The 16558-nt window shown below is 41.5% G+C and overlaps 1 protein-coding gene across 2 annotated transcripts in view; it reads right to left on the reverse strand.

Annotated features, from left to right (window-relative positions):
* NLRC5 (NLR family CARD domain containing 5) overlaps positions 1-16558 on the reverse strand; it is a 286405-nt gene that overhangs the window by 155781 nt on the left and 114066 nt on the right. For both annotated transcript variants that reach the window (XM_077454771.1, XM_077454764.1), the window contains 5 exons: positions 13592-13675; positions 13415-13498; positions 10902-10991; positions 10771-10818; positions 2580-2630 (listed from right to left, as the gene is read on the reverse strand). In XM_077454771.1, the coding sequence (XP_077310897.1) occupies positions 2580-2630; positions 10771-10818; positions 10902-10991; positions 13415-13498; positions 13592-13675 (357 nt within the window). The remainder of the gene's footprint in view (positions 1-2579; positions 2631-10770; positions 10819-10901; positions 10992-13414; positions 13499-13591; positions 13676-16558) is intronic.

Below are 16558 nucleotides of genomic sequence, written 5' to 3' on the forward strand. Positions count from 1 at the left end.
TTTCGGAAAGAGTAGTTGATGCTTGGAATAGACTTTCAGCAGAGGTAGTGAGTCTGTCAACAGTAATGCCACATACACACGATCAGAATTTTGTTTGGAAAAAGCTCTGATGGTTTTCCGACGGGATTTCGCTCAGTCTGTCTTGCATACACACGGTCACACCAAATTCCGACCACCAAGAACACGGTGACGTACAACCCGTACGACGGGAGTGGAAAAAGGAAGTTCAATAGCCAGTAGCCAATGGCTTCCGCTTCGTCGTTGAATCTGAGCATGCGTGAGTTTTTGCGCATCGGAATTGCATACACGCGATTGAAATTTTCGATAGAAACTTTTTCCGTCAGAAAAATTGAGAACATGCTCTCAATCTTTTGCTGGCGGAAATTCGGCCAGCAAAATTCTGATGGAGCATACACACGGTCGCATTTTCCGATGAAAAAGTCTCTCAGTGGCTTTAAAAATGTGTGGGACAAACATAGATCTATACTCAAAAGTAAAAAAAAAATTAAAAATAGATGAATTAAATGTATACAAAATAAAAAAAACGGGGCTTTGATGGACCACTTGGTCTTTTTTCAACTATTACCCTTCTACAGTGCCTTGCGAAAGTATTCGCCCCCCTTGAACTTTTCAACCTTTTGCCACATTTCAGGCTTCAAATATAAAGATATAAAATTTTTATTTTTTGTGAAGAATCACCAACAAGTGGGACACAATTGTGAAGTGGAACGAAATCTATTGGATATTTTAAACTTTTTTAGCAAATAAAAAACTGAAAAGTGGTGCGTGCAAAATTATTAGTCCCCGTTACTTTCAGTGCAGCAAACTCACTCCAGAAGTTCAGCGAGGATCTCTGAATGATCCAATGTTGTCCTAAATGACTGATGCTGATAAATAGAATCCACCTGTGTGTAATCAAGTCTCTGTATAAATGCACCTGCTCTGTGATAGTCTCAGGGTTCTGTTGAAAGCGCAGAGAGCATCAGGAAGACCAAGGAACACACCAGGCAGGTCCCTAATACTGTTGTGGAGAAGTTTAAAGCCGGATTTGGATACAAAAAGATTTACCAAGCTTTAAACATCCCAAGGAGCACTGTGCAAGCGATCATTTTGAAATGGAAGGAGTATCAGACCACTGCAAATCTACCAAGACCTGGCCGTCCATCTAAACTTTCAGCTCAGACAAGGAGAAGACTGATCAGAGATGCAGCCAAGAGGCCCATGATCACTCTGGATGAACTGCAGAGAACTACAGCTGAGGTGGGAGAGTCTGTCCATAGGACAACAATCAGTCGTACACTGCACAAATCTGGCCTTTATGGAAGAGTGGCAAGAAGAAAGCCATTTCTCAAAGATATCCATAAAAAGTCTCGTCTAAAGTTTGCCACAAGCCACCTGGGAGACACACCAAACATGTGGAAGAAGGTGCTCTGGTCAGATGAAACCAAAATCGAACTTTTTGCCCACAATGCAAAACGATATGTTTGGCGTAAAAGCAACACAGCTCATCACCCTCAACACACCATCCCCACTGTCAAACATGGGGGTGGCAGCATCATGGTTTTGGCCTGCTTTTCTTCAGCAGGGACAGGGAAGATGGTTAAAATTGAGGGGAAGATGGATGCAGCCAAATACAGGACCATTCTGGATGAAAACCTGTTGGAGTCTGCAAAAGACCTGAAACTGGGACAGAGATTTATCTTCCAACAAGACAATGATCCCAAACATACAGCAAAATCTACAAAGGAATGGTTCACAAATAAACGTATCCAGGTGTTAGAATGGCCAAGTCAAAGTCCAGACCTGAATCCAATCGAGAATCTGTGGAAAGAGCTGAAAACTGCTGTTCACAAACGCTCTCCATCCAACCTCACTGAGCTCGAGCTGTTTTGCAAGGAAGAATGGGCAAGAATTTCAGTCTCTCGATGTGCAAAACTGATAGAGACATACCCCAAATGACTTGCAGCTGTAATCGCAGCAAAAGGTGGCTCTACAAAGTATTAACGCAAGGGGGCCGAATAATTTTGCACGCCCCACTTTTCATTTTTTTATTAGTTATAAAAATTTTCAAAAATCCAATAGAATCCAATAGATTGGAAAAAATCCAATAGATTTCATTCCACTTCACAATTGTGTCCCACTTGTTGGTGATTCTTCACAAAAAATTTTTTTTTATATCTTTATGTTTGAAGCCTGAAATGTGGCAAAAGGTTGAAAAGTTCAAGGGGGCCGAATACTTTCGCAAGGCACTGTATGTTTCTAATTTTGCATAAGCTATGGTGAGGTTGGCCCACTATTCTATAATGGGTAATAAATGCCCTATTCTTTGGATTTATAATGACAATGAGACATGTTCTGTTCTTCTGTTCTAGGAAGGCTGTACTGTGCTTCATACTTCTTGGCTCCCTTCAGCCCAACTAACCTGTCTGGTCAGCCATCCTTAACACAATTGTAGGCAAAATAATGTATGGGTCTACTGACATGAACCTTACAGTTACATATGTTCCTAAAAAGAATTATAGACTGCATTAGCGGTTTCTACAAATGTTTTGCTAACTATTTCTACTGATAATATTTACCTGAATGATTTTAAGGGTCTCTTTTCTCCTTGAAATAGGAAAGACACTTTCCTGCAAAACACACAAAGCACAATTACACAATTCCTCTTTTTGCACTTCTGTATAACTGCAAAGACACCTAATGGCATTCTAAATCTTTATATAATTTTGTTTCTTTTTAAATAGGCTGACCATCCTGTACAATGTCAGAGGAACAATACCGCCTACTCTCATGCAGTAACAGCAGCGAGAGGCTGAGCAATGGCTTTATAGGCTGAGTTGAGATAACGTTGTCTCATCTAGGCTGAGGCTTGTGACACCAGTTCTACAGGTCTTACCACCAATATTACCAATGCTATCATGGTCTACTCTGTACAGTTTTACAACATCAGATCAGGACTGTGTGGACTGCCTACAGATTCAGGTCTAAACTGTACCCCACCTTTAGGCCAACCATACATGGTTCGTACCTTGGCTGGTTCAGCAGGAACTGACCAAGATTTGAACCATTAGTGGCCAGGCTGAGTTTACCAAGTTGATTGTTCAAACAAACTTGGGTACAACTAGCCTGCTGAATTCTTTTGCGCTTATCGCTAGCGGCTGCTATAGCCGCTAACAATAATCACTGTTTTCTCCCAGAGGGCGGCCAGCTTCCCCTATGAACTGACCTATTGTATCTAGCTAAAGTCATAATTTTCCATAATAAACAAGTTTCTATCCAGATCCTATTACTATCACTCTACATGTCTCGGACAGGCAAAATTACTTCTAATACTGTATTTATTTACAAACAGAGCGATGAAGAGAAAGAATAGGGATGAAAGACCAGCTTTGGGGTGTACTGAAATTCTGATTTAACTGATATAGCATTATTATTTCAATTGAACAACTTTACCTATGATTATTAAACCCAGGAAAGCCATTACTTGATCTGTGGACGGGGGCCATCAACATCTTATTAATGGTGCCTCCAGACAACACCTAATATACAGTATATCACAAACCAAAAAGGATCATTTTCAAGGGGCAGGGTTTGGACATGTGATGTCATCAAGCACGGAGCATCTGATGTTCCTTTGTGCAGGGTATGGTCTACAAACCCACAGTGTTTCATGCTCTATCGCATCCACAGAGGTTTTTCTTTTTTACTCCTAAAGGATGCCCTAGAGGGTGAAACGAGTTGGGTGGAGCTAAAGATTGCTGAAGTTTTGCTGCCACATGGCTTTGCATGTGACAGCCATATTTGTAAGTTTTTGATACTTGCTTGTTATATATGCTTGTTGAACCCAGTTTTTAATATAAACACTAGACTTTATGAGCATTTTTGGCTCCAGTTGTGAGCACTTATTTTACAGAGCTGCACTAAATATCTGCTGACCCTGGAAACTATGGCCTTACTGATACCAGCACCAGAGGGTTACTATCCTTAAAGGGACCACTCCTAAGAACAAGATGCTGTGATCCATCCTTCTTGGAAAAATATCAAAATGCCTAAACGCTACCTATAATTTAACTACTTCCTGTCCGCCCATTGCCTATAAACAGCAGACGAGAAGCAGCGCTGAATGTGAGTTAACATACCCGTACGTCACCTCACATCGGCAGCTCCTGCACAGCTCACAGAGTGAGCACCCAGGAGCCCGGCGGTCGGTATGTCAACCAGGGACAGCAGATCATATTACCGCTGTGTTCGGGTGATAGGAAGTTGTTTTACCATGTGATTGCTGTGTCCATTTACAGCAATCACATAGTAAAGAACAGAAACGGAATGTAAAGATTGGTTCTCTCTGCTCTCACTGTGAGAGCAGAGAGAACCGATGCTGCCTCCTGTGAGTGTACAGCAGCCTGTCAGGCTGCATGTACATTCATAAATGGCAATGCCAGCCTTTCCCAGTGTCCTTAATTACTGCCCCCAAGAATGTAAAGAAAAAATGCACCCAGCCCTGTCACCTGTCCTAGTGCTCACAAAAACATCGTCATACACCATACCAATGTTCTCATCACCACTATACCAACGTCCTGATCACCACCATACCCCATACCAGTACCATAATCACCACCATTTGCTATGCCAGCATCCTGATCACCACCATATGCCATATCAGTGCCCTGATTACTGCAATACGCCAAAAAAGTGCCCTGATCACCGGCATACACCATACCAGTGTCCTGATCAGCGTCATACATCATATTAGCACCATGATAACCACTATACCCCATATCAGTATCCTGATCACCCCCATACCTCATATCAACATTCTGATTACCCCATATGCCATACCAGCATCCTGATTACCGCTATACCCTATGCTTGCATTCTGATCATCCCCTATGCCATACCAGAATCCTGATCATTTCCATACCAACCCATACCAGCATCCTCATTATCACCATACCAATGTCCTGATCACCCCATAGGTCATACCAGTGTTCTAATCATCACCATACCCCATACCAGTATCCTGATCACTGCCATACCCCATACCAGCATCCTGATCACCATCATACCAGCGTCCTAATCACCGCTATACCTCATACCAATGTCCTGATCACTTCCATACCCTGCACTAGTGTCCTGATCACTGCAATGCGTCATACCAGTGTCCAGCATTTTAGGGTCTCAACTTATCAATTTTCATATATATATCCCTGAGTTGGAGACTATAACTTTTACACAGACTAATTAATATACACTGTTGTGGGTTATTTTTTACCCAAACATTAACCAGAATACATTTTAAGCCTAGATTTATAAAGAAAGATAATACGTTTTATAACAAAAATTAAGCAAAAAAATATTTTTTTTTACATTTTCCAGTCTTCTTTCGTTTATATAGCAAAATAAAAAAACATTTTGGCCTAGATTTATGAAGAAAGATAATAAGATGTATAACAATAATTAAGCAAAAAAAATTTTTTTTTTTCAAAATTTTCAGTCTTGTTTTGTTTATATAGCAAACAATAAAAAAAAACACCAAAAGAAAGCTCTATTTGTTTGAAAAGAAATGATAAAAATGTCATATGGGTACAGCGTTGCATGACCGTGCAATTGTCATTCAAAGCGCGACAGCGCTGAAAGCTGAAACTTGGCCTGGACTGGAAAGGGGTGAAAGTGTCTGGACCTGAAATGGTTAAGGAGCCACATATTCTGGTGAGTGCAGTGTGTAGGTGGTGGTTATCACTGTGGGGAAGTGCAAAAGTAGACCAGAACTATCAGGATATATATGTTTAAAGCAAACACATCCACATTTTGTAAGTCTTAAATTTACGCTTATTTATTTTTTTGTTTTCACGGACTGGTCACATGATATATGGATGAACTGAATTATATTTTACTTACACACTAATGCTTCCTGCTATTTAAAGGGACAGATATTATTTATTTGTTTTGCTTTTCTTTTACAAGAATGTTATTGAAAATTGAATACAACAAGAATATGCTGGTTACAGTGGACATAAAATAAAGGGGAAGTCCTCACAGTGGGATGTTATATAGGTAGTACAGTATACAATGGTGCAAATACGTAAGAAATGTGAAGAAAAGATAGATGCAAAAAAAAAAAAAAACACAATTCGTTGTGTTATTTCCTGAAAATGCTCAAACCTTGTACCAAAATATATCATTTTTTGTGTGCATGTATAGGGTGAGTAATAAAGAATGCAACATAGGAGAGTACATGCAGACTTATATCCACCTCGAAAAAAAACTTGTGGATAAAAAATATATATATATATATATATAAAAAAAAATAATCCAGTCTGTCGGTTTTGGTTGTCCCAAATCGCTATAACCATTAGTAGTGAGTTGACTCCTTAACAACCAGGGTCATAAAGAGTAGTATACAAAAACATGGAAAAGAAGAGAGTAAGTTGGTAGCAAAGAATAGAAGGACAATATAGGAGGCAGGATAGAGAGGAAGAAGAAGGGGGGGGGGTCCATCCCATGAGGGGGGGGGGGGTTGCATACCGAACCTTTCGATTGATAAAAGCTGACTATGAAATCTGGGTGGCTGACTATATGATATCCAGGGTTGCCAGACGCTGAGGAATTTACTATGCGTATCAAAAGCCAGGGACGTTAGTTTCTCATTGATCATTATGTCATTCATGCGGTTTTTAACTGCCTCAAAGCTAAGTACAGGAGTTTTCCAAGACCACGCAATAGTGAGTTTGGTTGCATTAAAAAGGTGTTGAGCTAATTGACGTTCCGAGGCAGAGGAGTTCATGGATAGGTTTGCATAGCAAGGCTTCATATGGATCTCAGTGGAACATATTCCGTAAGAGAGCATAGACCCTGACCCAAAGTCTACAGACCTTTGGACATGTCCACCAAATATGGGCCATGGAATCTGTTGATGGGCAGCCCCTGTAACAATGAGGAGAGTAGGAGGGGATGAATCGTGCTAGCCTGTCGGGGGTATAATACAACCTATAAAAGACCTTATATGCATTTTCTAGAATAAGGACATTCCTTGAGCTTTTTGTGAGGGATATCGTCATAGTCTGCCAGTCTTCTGGGTCCAACTGTTTCCCTAGGTCTTTTTCCCATTGGAGGTGATATTTTCTCACTGGGGGTTTTCTAATGGAGATGATAGAGGAATAAAGTAGGGATATTACCCCCGGGGAGTGAGGAATAGCCCTGCAAATTCTTTCAAAGGGAGTCAAGGTGTAAGGGGTAGGTTGAGCCCGAATGAGTTGTTGAAGAAAATGTTTGATTTGAAGATAGCTATAGTGTTCCCGCAGAGGAATATCATGAGAGGATCTAAGCATTTCAAATGTGACTATTATTATAGGGGTGAACAGAGAATGGACATCTGTGAATACATTATCCGCCCAACAAGAGAATTGTCTAGGGTTTTCACTACTAGGGGGAATAATGGGCAGTGGGCAAGGCAAAATAATGGCAAGTGGGGAGATAATAGACCAGCTGAAAATTTTACTGAGTCCCATAAGTGTAGGGAGTGAACCAAACATGGCCCAAGTCTGTTTGGGCGTTTCAAAGGAGGGAGCTAGGGTACGGAAGATATAGGTATATAGGGTGTTAGTCGACCAAGTCGATAGTGGCCCATAGTGGCATTTGATGTTTGTCGTGAAGGCAGGCTAATGGGGCAATGTTTACCGCCGTATAATATGCCTGAAGGTTGGAGACCGAGAGACCCCCATTAATCCGTCGGGCATACAGTGTCTGCTTATTAATCCGAGGATGGGTAGAGCCCCATTTAAATTTCAAAAGTTTGCGTTGGTGGGTTCGTAGTACATAAGAGGCTACTGGGACAGGTAGTACTCCAAAAAATACAGTAATTTCGGGAAGTATGTCATTCGGACCGCAGAGATCCTGCCAAACCAGGATAACGGGCAGTGGGACCAAGAGGATAACATTGCAGTAAGTTTTTGAAAGAGAGGGGGAAAATTAGCCTGATACAAACCATCATATTTAGGAGTGATGTGGACTCCTAAGTAGGGCAGCGAGGGGAGTCATTGAAATGGGAAGTGTTATTTTATAGAGGATAGTTCTAAAGGGGAGAGATTTACTTACATTGCTTTAGATTTGGTGGGGTTAACCCGTAAACCCGAGAGGGACGTAAAAGTCTGCAGAAGGGAGAACAGGTTAGGCAGTGAAATTCTAGACAATGTCATTGTCAATAGAATATCATCCGCGAATAGGGAGATTTTGTGCCACTTCAATACCTTTTATATCTGGATGTGAACAAATCGTCTCTGCCAGCGGCTCCATGGCCAGGACAAATAAGAGCAGCGAGAGTGGGAAGCCCTGACGGATAGGAAAAATAGGGGATTCAAACCCGTAATATTTAATTTTAGCTTGAGTGGCATCGTACAGCGCTGCCAACCAATGCATAAACGAGGCACCGAAGCCATAATGGCGGAGTACGGTCATAAGGTATGGCCAGGACAATGTGTCCAAGGCCATACTGCGACAAAAGCATTGTTTCTAGGGAGCGGCTATGGGCGAGATGCTGCAATTGAATAATTCTCCAGATGGCATCCCCAGCCTGCCTCATCGGTACGAAACCTACTGGGTGCTTTTTGATTAGTCGGGGTAGGAACTAATTCAAACAATTAGCTAATATTTTTGGAAGAATTTTCATATCAATATTAATTAGAGATATGGGTCGGAAATTAGCCCAAGAGGTATGGTCACGGTCAGGCTTCGGCAACATCATTATATTGGCTGTCAGTAGGTCAGATGAGAAGTTCTGACCATTTTTTACGGAATTATACATAGCCGTCAAGGAAGCGATTTGTTTTGCTTTTGAATTGCACATATACCATTCACACATTATTGTCCCATGCCATTTAAAGGGACAATAACCATTTATTCACTTGGATTCTTTACTTGATATATTTATGTTATGTAACATAGTTTTCTTGATTTTATTTATTGTGGTGTTTGAGCACAACACTGTTTTTACTATTAACCACTTCAGCCCCAGAAGATTTGGCTGCTCAATGACCAGGCCATTTTTTGCTATACGTCGCTTTAACTGTGAATTGCGTGGTTATGCGGTGCTGTAACCAAAAAAAAAAATTGCTGTCCTTTTTTCCCCCACAAATATAGTTTTCCTTTGGTGGTATTTGATCACCTCTGCGGTTTTTATTTTTTTGCGCTATAAACAAAAGAAGAGCAACAATTTTGAAAAAAACTTCTTTTACTTTCTGCTATAATAAATATTCCACATGTTTTTTTTTTCAAAAAAACTAATTTTTTCCTCAGTTTAGGCGGATATGTATTCTTCTACATATTTTTGGTAAAAATTTAAAATTTTAATTTTTTTTTTACTAGTAATGGCGGCAATCTGCAATTTTGCAATTGAGACTGCGATATTGCGGCGGACAAATTGGACACTTTTGACACCATTTTGGGACCACTGACAATTATACGGCGATCAGTGCTATAAAAATGCACTGATTGCTGTATAAATGTCACTGGTAGGCAAGGGCTTAACACTAGGGGGAGATCAAGGGGTTAACTGGGTTCCCTAGGTGTGTTCTAACTGTGGGGGGGGGGGGATGAGACTGTCTAGGAGAAGAGAGAGATCAGTGTTTATACATAGTATGAACACATGATCTGTCTCCTCTCCCCTGAGAGAACTGGGATCTGTGTGTTTACACACACAGATCCCCGTTCTCACTCTGTAACGAGCGATCGCGGGTTCCCGGCGGCCATCGCAACTGCCGGGCACTCGCATCAGCTCTGGGCATACACTGTAGGCCCTAGTGGCCAAAAGGCGAAGCGACGTAAGGTAGCGTTGTTTCACCCAGCTGGGCCATTATGCCGCAGTAGAACTGCGGCGGCTGGTCGGCAACCAGTTAAACTGCAGACTTTGTACACTTTTTGTTTTGATGCGCCTGGAATGTATTAACTGATTTAAATTGAATATTAAGTTGAACTTTCACTTTCTCAAGTCTATAAAAAAGACAAAAAACAGTATCTGTAGGTATTTAAAAAGCATACCAGCCATCAGTCTGAGATGCTTCTGATGTCATTTAAGATTTATTTCATTTTAAATGTGATTGACCTTCTTTCTAGCCTGCATTTGACATGTTTTGCTACGCGTCAAGCAGGTTTGCCATTCTCAAGAATTGTATGGAAATGAAAAAGTTGTTTGAAGTGAACCAAAACCCATTGTCACAGGCCCTAAAAGCAAAATAGTCATGCATGACAAGAGTAGAGTCCAATGAGATTTAAAATCTACAGTCATATGACTGTGTTAGCCCTTGTACACACGGTCGGAGATTCCGACAACCAAATCCGTTGGTTGGATCTTGTCCGAAACTGTTGCATACACAAGGTCGGACAAAGTTGTTGGAAAATCCGATCTTTCAGAACGTGATGACGTAATTTCGTTGGGACTACGTTCAGGCTAGTAGCCAATAGCTTTGATGTAGGAATTTGATCTGAGCATGCATGGCACTTTGTCCGATCGGAATTCTCTACACATGATCGGAGTATATCCGATCGGAGCATTTTGTCGGAAAATATTTCCGGCAAGTTGGAAAATTTGGTCCAACGGATATTCCGATGGAAACAGTCCGATGCAGACCACACACAGTCGGAATATCCAACAAAACGCTCCGATCGGACACATTCCGTAGGAATCTCCGACCGTGTGTACAAGGGCTTAGAGTGCCGTATCCTTATGTAAAGGCTTTGTGATTCGAGCCTTGTATGTTATATAATTTAATTTAGTACCTTTTGCTTTCCTGGAATACTAACATCACCTTCTGGGGATTTCCAAAGCTGTAAAGAAGGTGACATCTGGTTAGCTTTAAGAATAGGGCATTAAAAAAATTCTGGTATAACTAATGAGACCCAACACTTGCCTGATGTCTACATCAGTCAGATTCTCCAAAGAAGACAAAACCTTAATCAGAGACAGAATTCCACCAAGAGAGATGTTATTCCCGCTCAGACTGTAAAAGATAAAGATAATATTGATGGGGTATACAACATACAAATTTCCTTACAGTGTTGACTATGCCTCCCAACTTTTTGAGATGGGAATGAGGGACACCTATCAGCAAAAGTATGCAGGCATAGGACACACCCCTTGCCACGCACCCTTAAAGGAGAATTATAAAAAAAAAAAAGATTGGTTAAACCCACAAGTGCTTTTTTACCACTACTATTCCTTTATAATGGCTTTTGGGATTCACAAATACAGCAATTTAGAAACCAGATGAAAGGTTTAGCACTGGGAAACACTTTTTGATAGATAAAAAGTGCATTTTATATACATCTATATAGATCACACCAAAATGAGGGGCAAGTAAAGAGTAATGAGGGACAGAGGGACATTGCTCCAAATCAGGAACAGTTCCTCAAAATCAGGGACAGTTGGGAGCTATGGTGTTGACTGATGTATCCCATAAAGAATTCAAAGTGACTTTAGGTAGCTGGTCTTCTGGTTCCCCCCATCTTAACTATTATCATTGTATATATTCTTTACAAATAAGAGATCAAGGGTGGAATATGCAAGCTGCTAAGCAAAAATCTAGTTTATTAAAGACTAGGCCTTTACTCACAAATTACTGAAGGCAAAAAGGACTGTTCAATTTGAAAGGGCATTTTCCCTTAACCTAATGAAGAAGATGAAACTCTGCTCAATTACATCTCTCAATCATGTGTAAACAAAAATACCTTTTTCATATCCCTTGCATATGACTGGGTAATCTTTTCAAAGTGAACAGCCCATTTGCCTTTAGCAAATCACCCCTATATGTTTGGTCACAAGTCAGCACAAGTGTGTCCAATGGATTACAGACAGGCTGTGCTACCAAGTAAAAGGTAGAGAAGCAAACTGACCATGCTGGGATGTCCTGGTGGGGTGGTGAAATAGGAAAGTGGGGGACTGGCAGAATCACAAATTATTTCACATTATGGAAACGATGCACCAAGAACAGAATAATTGTCCATACAATTACATGGTAAGACCTTTCATATCAGAAATATGAAATGGTAGGGTAACATACACTTTAATAAATATATATAAGTGATCAGCGCAATATATTTGTTATCACTTTATATTTGTTATCACTTTAGTGAATTGTATACACTATAGATTGAGCGGCAATTACCTATCCATATTGTATTTACACACGTAGATAGCGCGAGGGACATTCATTATTTATTTATTTAATGTACACTTTAATGTTGTCCCTAATGGATTTTAATCTCTTATGAGCAGGGCCCTCTTAACCCTCTTGTGTTTTATTATATTGTAAATGTACTGTCTCCCTCTATATTGTAAAATGATGCGCAAACTGTTGGCGCTATATTAATCCTGTATAATAATAATGTTGTCCTGTCACCAGAGAGCCCTCTTTCAGTTCATTCCTATTTTTGCAGACCATGAATGAGAAATTTTCCTCCAATGTCACCATCTTGTGACAGGATGACCTCAAGTGCTTTTGTGAGTACAAGACATTTAATAAAATAGTTTTATTGAGGATTTTGCGCTGCACAGATGCGCTCTCTGTTCATTTCACATTATGACTTACCTGACTCCCTGCGCCAGTTGGCTCCCCCTGAAGTTCCTGCCTGGGGGCAGAGTTTTGCTGTGATCACGTACAATGTGGGGCTAGTAACCCTGCATTGTATGTAGTGGCATAGAGCATTCAACCACAGCCTGAAAGCATCTTATGCCGCATACACACGACCGGACTTTTTGACGGACTATGTCTGACGGTCTTCCTGAAGGACTTTTGGTAGAGGTCCGACAGACTTTCTGAACGAAACGGACTTGGCCACACACGACCGGACTAAGTCCATTCGCTTTGAACATGATGACGTAAATGGGACTAAACAAGGAAGTTCAATAGCGAGTAGCCAATAGCTGCCCTTGCGTCGTATTTGGTCCGTTGGACTAGCACCCAGGCAAACGTTTTTCGCGATTTTTAGTCCGTCGGACTTGAGTCCGTCGGATAGATTTGAAACATTTTTTATTTCTAGGTCCGTCTGACTTTTGGGGAAATAAAAAGCCTGCTGGAGCCCACACATGATAGAATTTTCGAATGGATTCCGGTCCACCGGACCAAGTCTCCCGGAAAGTCTGATCGTGTGTACGCGGCATTAGAGAGGAGGCTGTGAGGGACCGGGTGCACAGATCGAAAGGAGTGTGCTAAAGCCAAGAATAAAGTAATTATTTCTTCTTATCTGTACACTCCTAGACTAAATGAGCATTTAAACCTTGCAGTGTGAGGGCACTGTTTTTGTCACATAACTGAGTTCAGCTTTAACATTTAGTAAAATGACAAAATGTCTTTCTTCATTAGATAGTAGAGAGAGAGATACACTTCAAAGGCAAGGAGAAGGATCATGTCTTTGAGGGACTTACTTGGCCGAGTGTAGTGATTTTAGGTGAGGAAGGACTTGGGTCAACTGGCTGATTCCCACGTTTTCCAAATGATTCTCAGACAAACTGAACAATAAAATTGATAGGGTCTTCAATAAAATCTACTCATTGCAATCAGCAGAACAAGCAACAAAACGTGATAAGGATGAATAGACTTACTCCAAAGTCGTTAGTTGGCTGCACTGCTGGAGGATTTTGCACAGTTTTTCAAGGTGTTTCTGATTAAATGTGAAGCCGTTGATCCTAAATAAAGATAATAAGTAAAGTATGAAATGGAACTACCTAAATAAACATGTCAGAATTGGAAGGGAACCTGACATAGAAAATAATACTACTGATGTTTATGTGCAGAAATGACATTGCAAAGATAACCTAATTATGTGTTAGTATAGGGCAATACAGCTGGAAAGTCCCGTCCTTTCTGCAGAGGGTGTTGCAATCTGGGGTGGGTCAGTTGGTATGTGAAAACACATTGCTAGAACTCTCATATATAGTAATTACCGTATATACTTGAGTATAAGCTGAGTTTTTCAGCACATTTTTTTGTGCTGAAAAAGCCCCCTCGGCATGTACTCGAGTCACTGTGCCCATCTGCAGCCTCATGCGCCTGATCTCCCGATGCTGTGACATTCAGTCTAGTCGGCGACTGTGCAGTGTAACAAAGCTCCGCCTTCTCCTCGTTCTTATCCATGATAGGCGGAACGCTGACTCACTGCTGGGAAACCGAATCAGTGTTCCATCATGGATGAGGAGGAGGCGGGGCTGTGTTACACTGGATGGCCGCCGACTAGACTGCATGTGACAGCGCCGGTGTTCTGGAGATCGGCGATCAGGTACCCGAGGCTGCAGATGGACACAGTGAGGCAGGGAGATGGCACAGTGAGGCAGGGAGATGGCACAGTGAGGCAGGGAGATGGCACAGTGAGGCATGCAGATGGTACAGATGGACATGCAGATGGCACAGTGGGGCATGCAGATGGCACAGTGGGGCATGCAGATGGCACAGTGAGGCATGGAGATGGCACAGTGAGGCATGCAGATGGCACAGATAGGCAAGGTGATGGCACAGTGGGGCATGAAGATGGCACAGTGAGGCTTGGATATGGTACAGTGAGGCATGCAGATGGCACAGTGGGGCATGAAGATGGCAACTACTGGCTAGATGGCTTCTTACAGTAGCTACTGCATTTCCCACCCTAGGCTTATACTCGAGTCAATACGTTTTCCCAGTTTTGTGTGGTGAAATTAGGTGCCTCGGCTTATATTTTCCTTTAAGAGCACTGATTGAATTGCTGCACCAAGGAAGATATGGTCTGGTTTTCCCTAATGACAGAATTAGATTGACATGTTTTTATAGTTAGGGATCAAAAAACAGAGTGAGTTGGGGTGCTAGCCACAGAGTTAAGTTAAGTCACTTCAATCGCCCTTTAGCATTGTGGATATAATTCCACAGCTGGAAAATCTAAAAAGGATGGGGGGGGGGGACCATACAGATGCTCACAGCTCTTTGAGGGTCTTGTAATTAGATAACAATCACAGTGTTAAAAACTTTTACAAAAAATACACACAAAAGAAAAACTAATAGGTGCATCGATCAAGAGTTTGGCATAGCCCTCCAGCTGGCCATTTGTGATAGTTATGCCACGTACACACAATCAAATTGTCCGGCGTACTTAGTCCGGCAAACAATCCGGCGGATAGTCCGGCGGACTTTCTACCGAACGGACTTGGCCACACACGGACACACAGAAAGTCCGGCGTTTGCTAGCGCGATGACGTACAGCACGTACGACGGGACTAGAAAAAGGAAATTCAATAGCCAGTAGCCAATAGCTTCCTTTTCGTACTTGCTTCTGAGCATGCGTCATTCTTAGTCCGCCAGACTAGCATACTGACGAACGTATTGTCCGCTGAAACCCAAGTTCGGGCGGAAAGATTGGACTGCAAAAATACTTTCTAAGTCCGCCGGACTTTACGCTGAGAAAGTCCGCTGAAGCCCACACACGATCGAATTGTCCAGTGAAATGCGTTTCGGCGGACTAAGTACGCCGGACAATTTGATCGTGTGTACGCGGCATTAGACAAGTCAAAGGGTGCTGCTGCTTTCTATGGTTCCTCTGGGTGCCAGGAACACATCTAGACAAAAAACAAAAGAAGAAGAGAGCGCAAAGCCTCCCTAGTGTAACTCAGCTTTAACCACTTGCCGACCAAATCGGCACCTTCAAGGGCGATAGCAGGCGCACGTGAGCCCGCTGCACGGCGAGGGAACTAATGCGTGTGGCCAGAGGCCGCAATATCTGCCAGCCACCCGCAATCACAGGCACGAGAGCCAAAACGAGGACAGGAGAGGAGAGACAGATCTGCTGTTCCTACCAATTAGGAACAGTGATCTGTTTCCTCCTCTAGTCAGTCCTATCCCCCCCACAGTTAGAAACACACATGAGGAAACACATTTAACCTCTTGATCGCCCCCTAGTGTTAACCCCTTCCCTACCAGTGACATTTTCACAGTAATCAGTGCATTTTTATAGCACTGATCGCTGTATACATATCAATGGTCCTAAAAAAGTGTCAAAAGTGTCCGATCTGTCTGCTGCAATGTTGTATTCCTGCTAATAATCACAGATCGCTGCCATTACTGGTAAAAAAAAAATAATAATAATAAAAATGCCATTACTCTATTCCCTATTTTATAGACGCTATAACTTTTGTGCAAACCAATCAATATAAACTCACTGTGATTTTTTTTTTTTTACCAAAAATATGTAGAAGAATTTATATTAATATATATTAGCCTAAACTGATGAAGAAATTTCTTTTTTTACATTTTTTTTGGGGGGGGGGGGGGTGTGATTTATTATAGTAAAAAGTATAAAGTATTACTTTTCAAAATTGTCACTGTCACTCTTTTTTTTTTGTTTATATCGCAAAAAATAAAAACCACAGAGGCAATCAAATACCACTAAAAGAAATAAAAGAAAGCTCTATTTGTGGGAAAAAAAAGGACGTCAATTTTCTTTGGGTTGAGCGTCGTATGTCCACGCAAAGCGACGCAGTGCTGTATCGCAAAAAATGGCCTGGTCATTAAGGGGGAAAATCCGGGGCATAAGTGGTTAATATGGTAAA

The sequence above is a fragment of the Lithobates pipiens genome, unplaced genomic scaffold, assembly GCF_037356315.1.
Source record: "Lithobates pipiens isolate NorthernLeopardFrog02 unplaced genomic scaffold, aLitPip1_a1.2 Scaffold_10, whole genome shotgun sequence".
In the NCBI taxonomy this organism is placed as follows: Eukaryota; Metazoa; Chordata; class Amphibia; order Anura; family Ranidae; genus Lithobates; species Lithobates pipiens.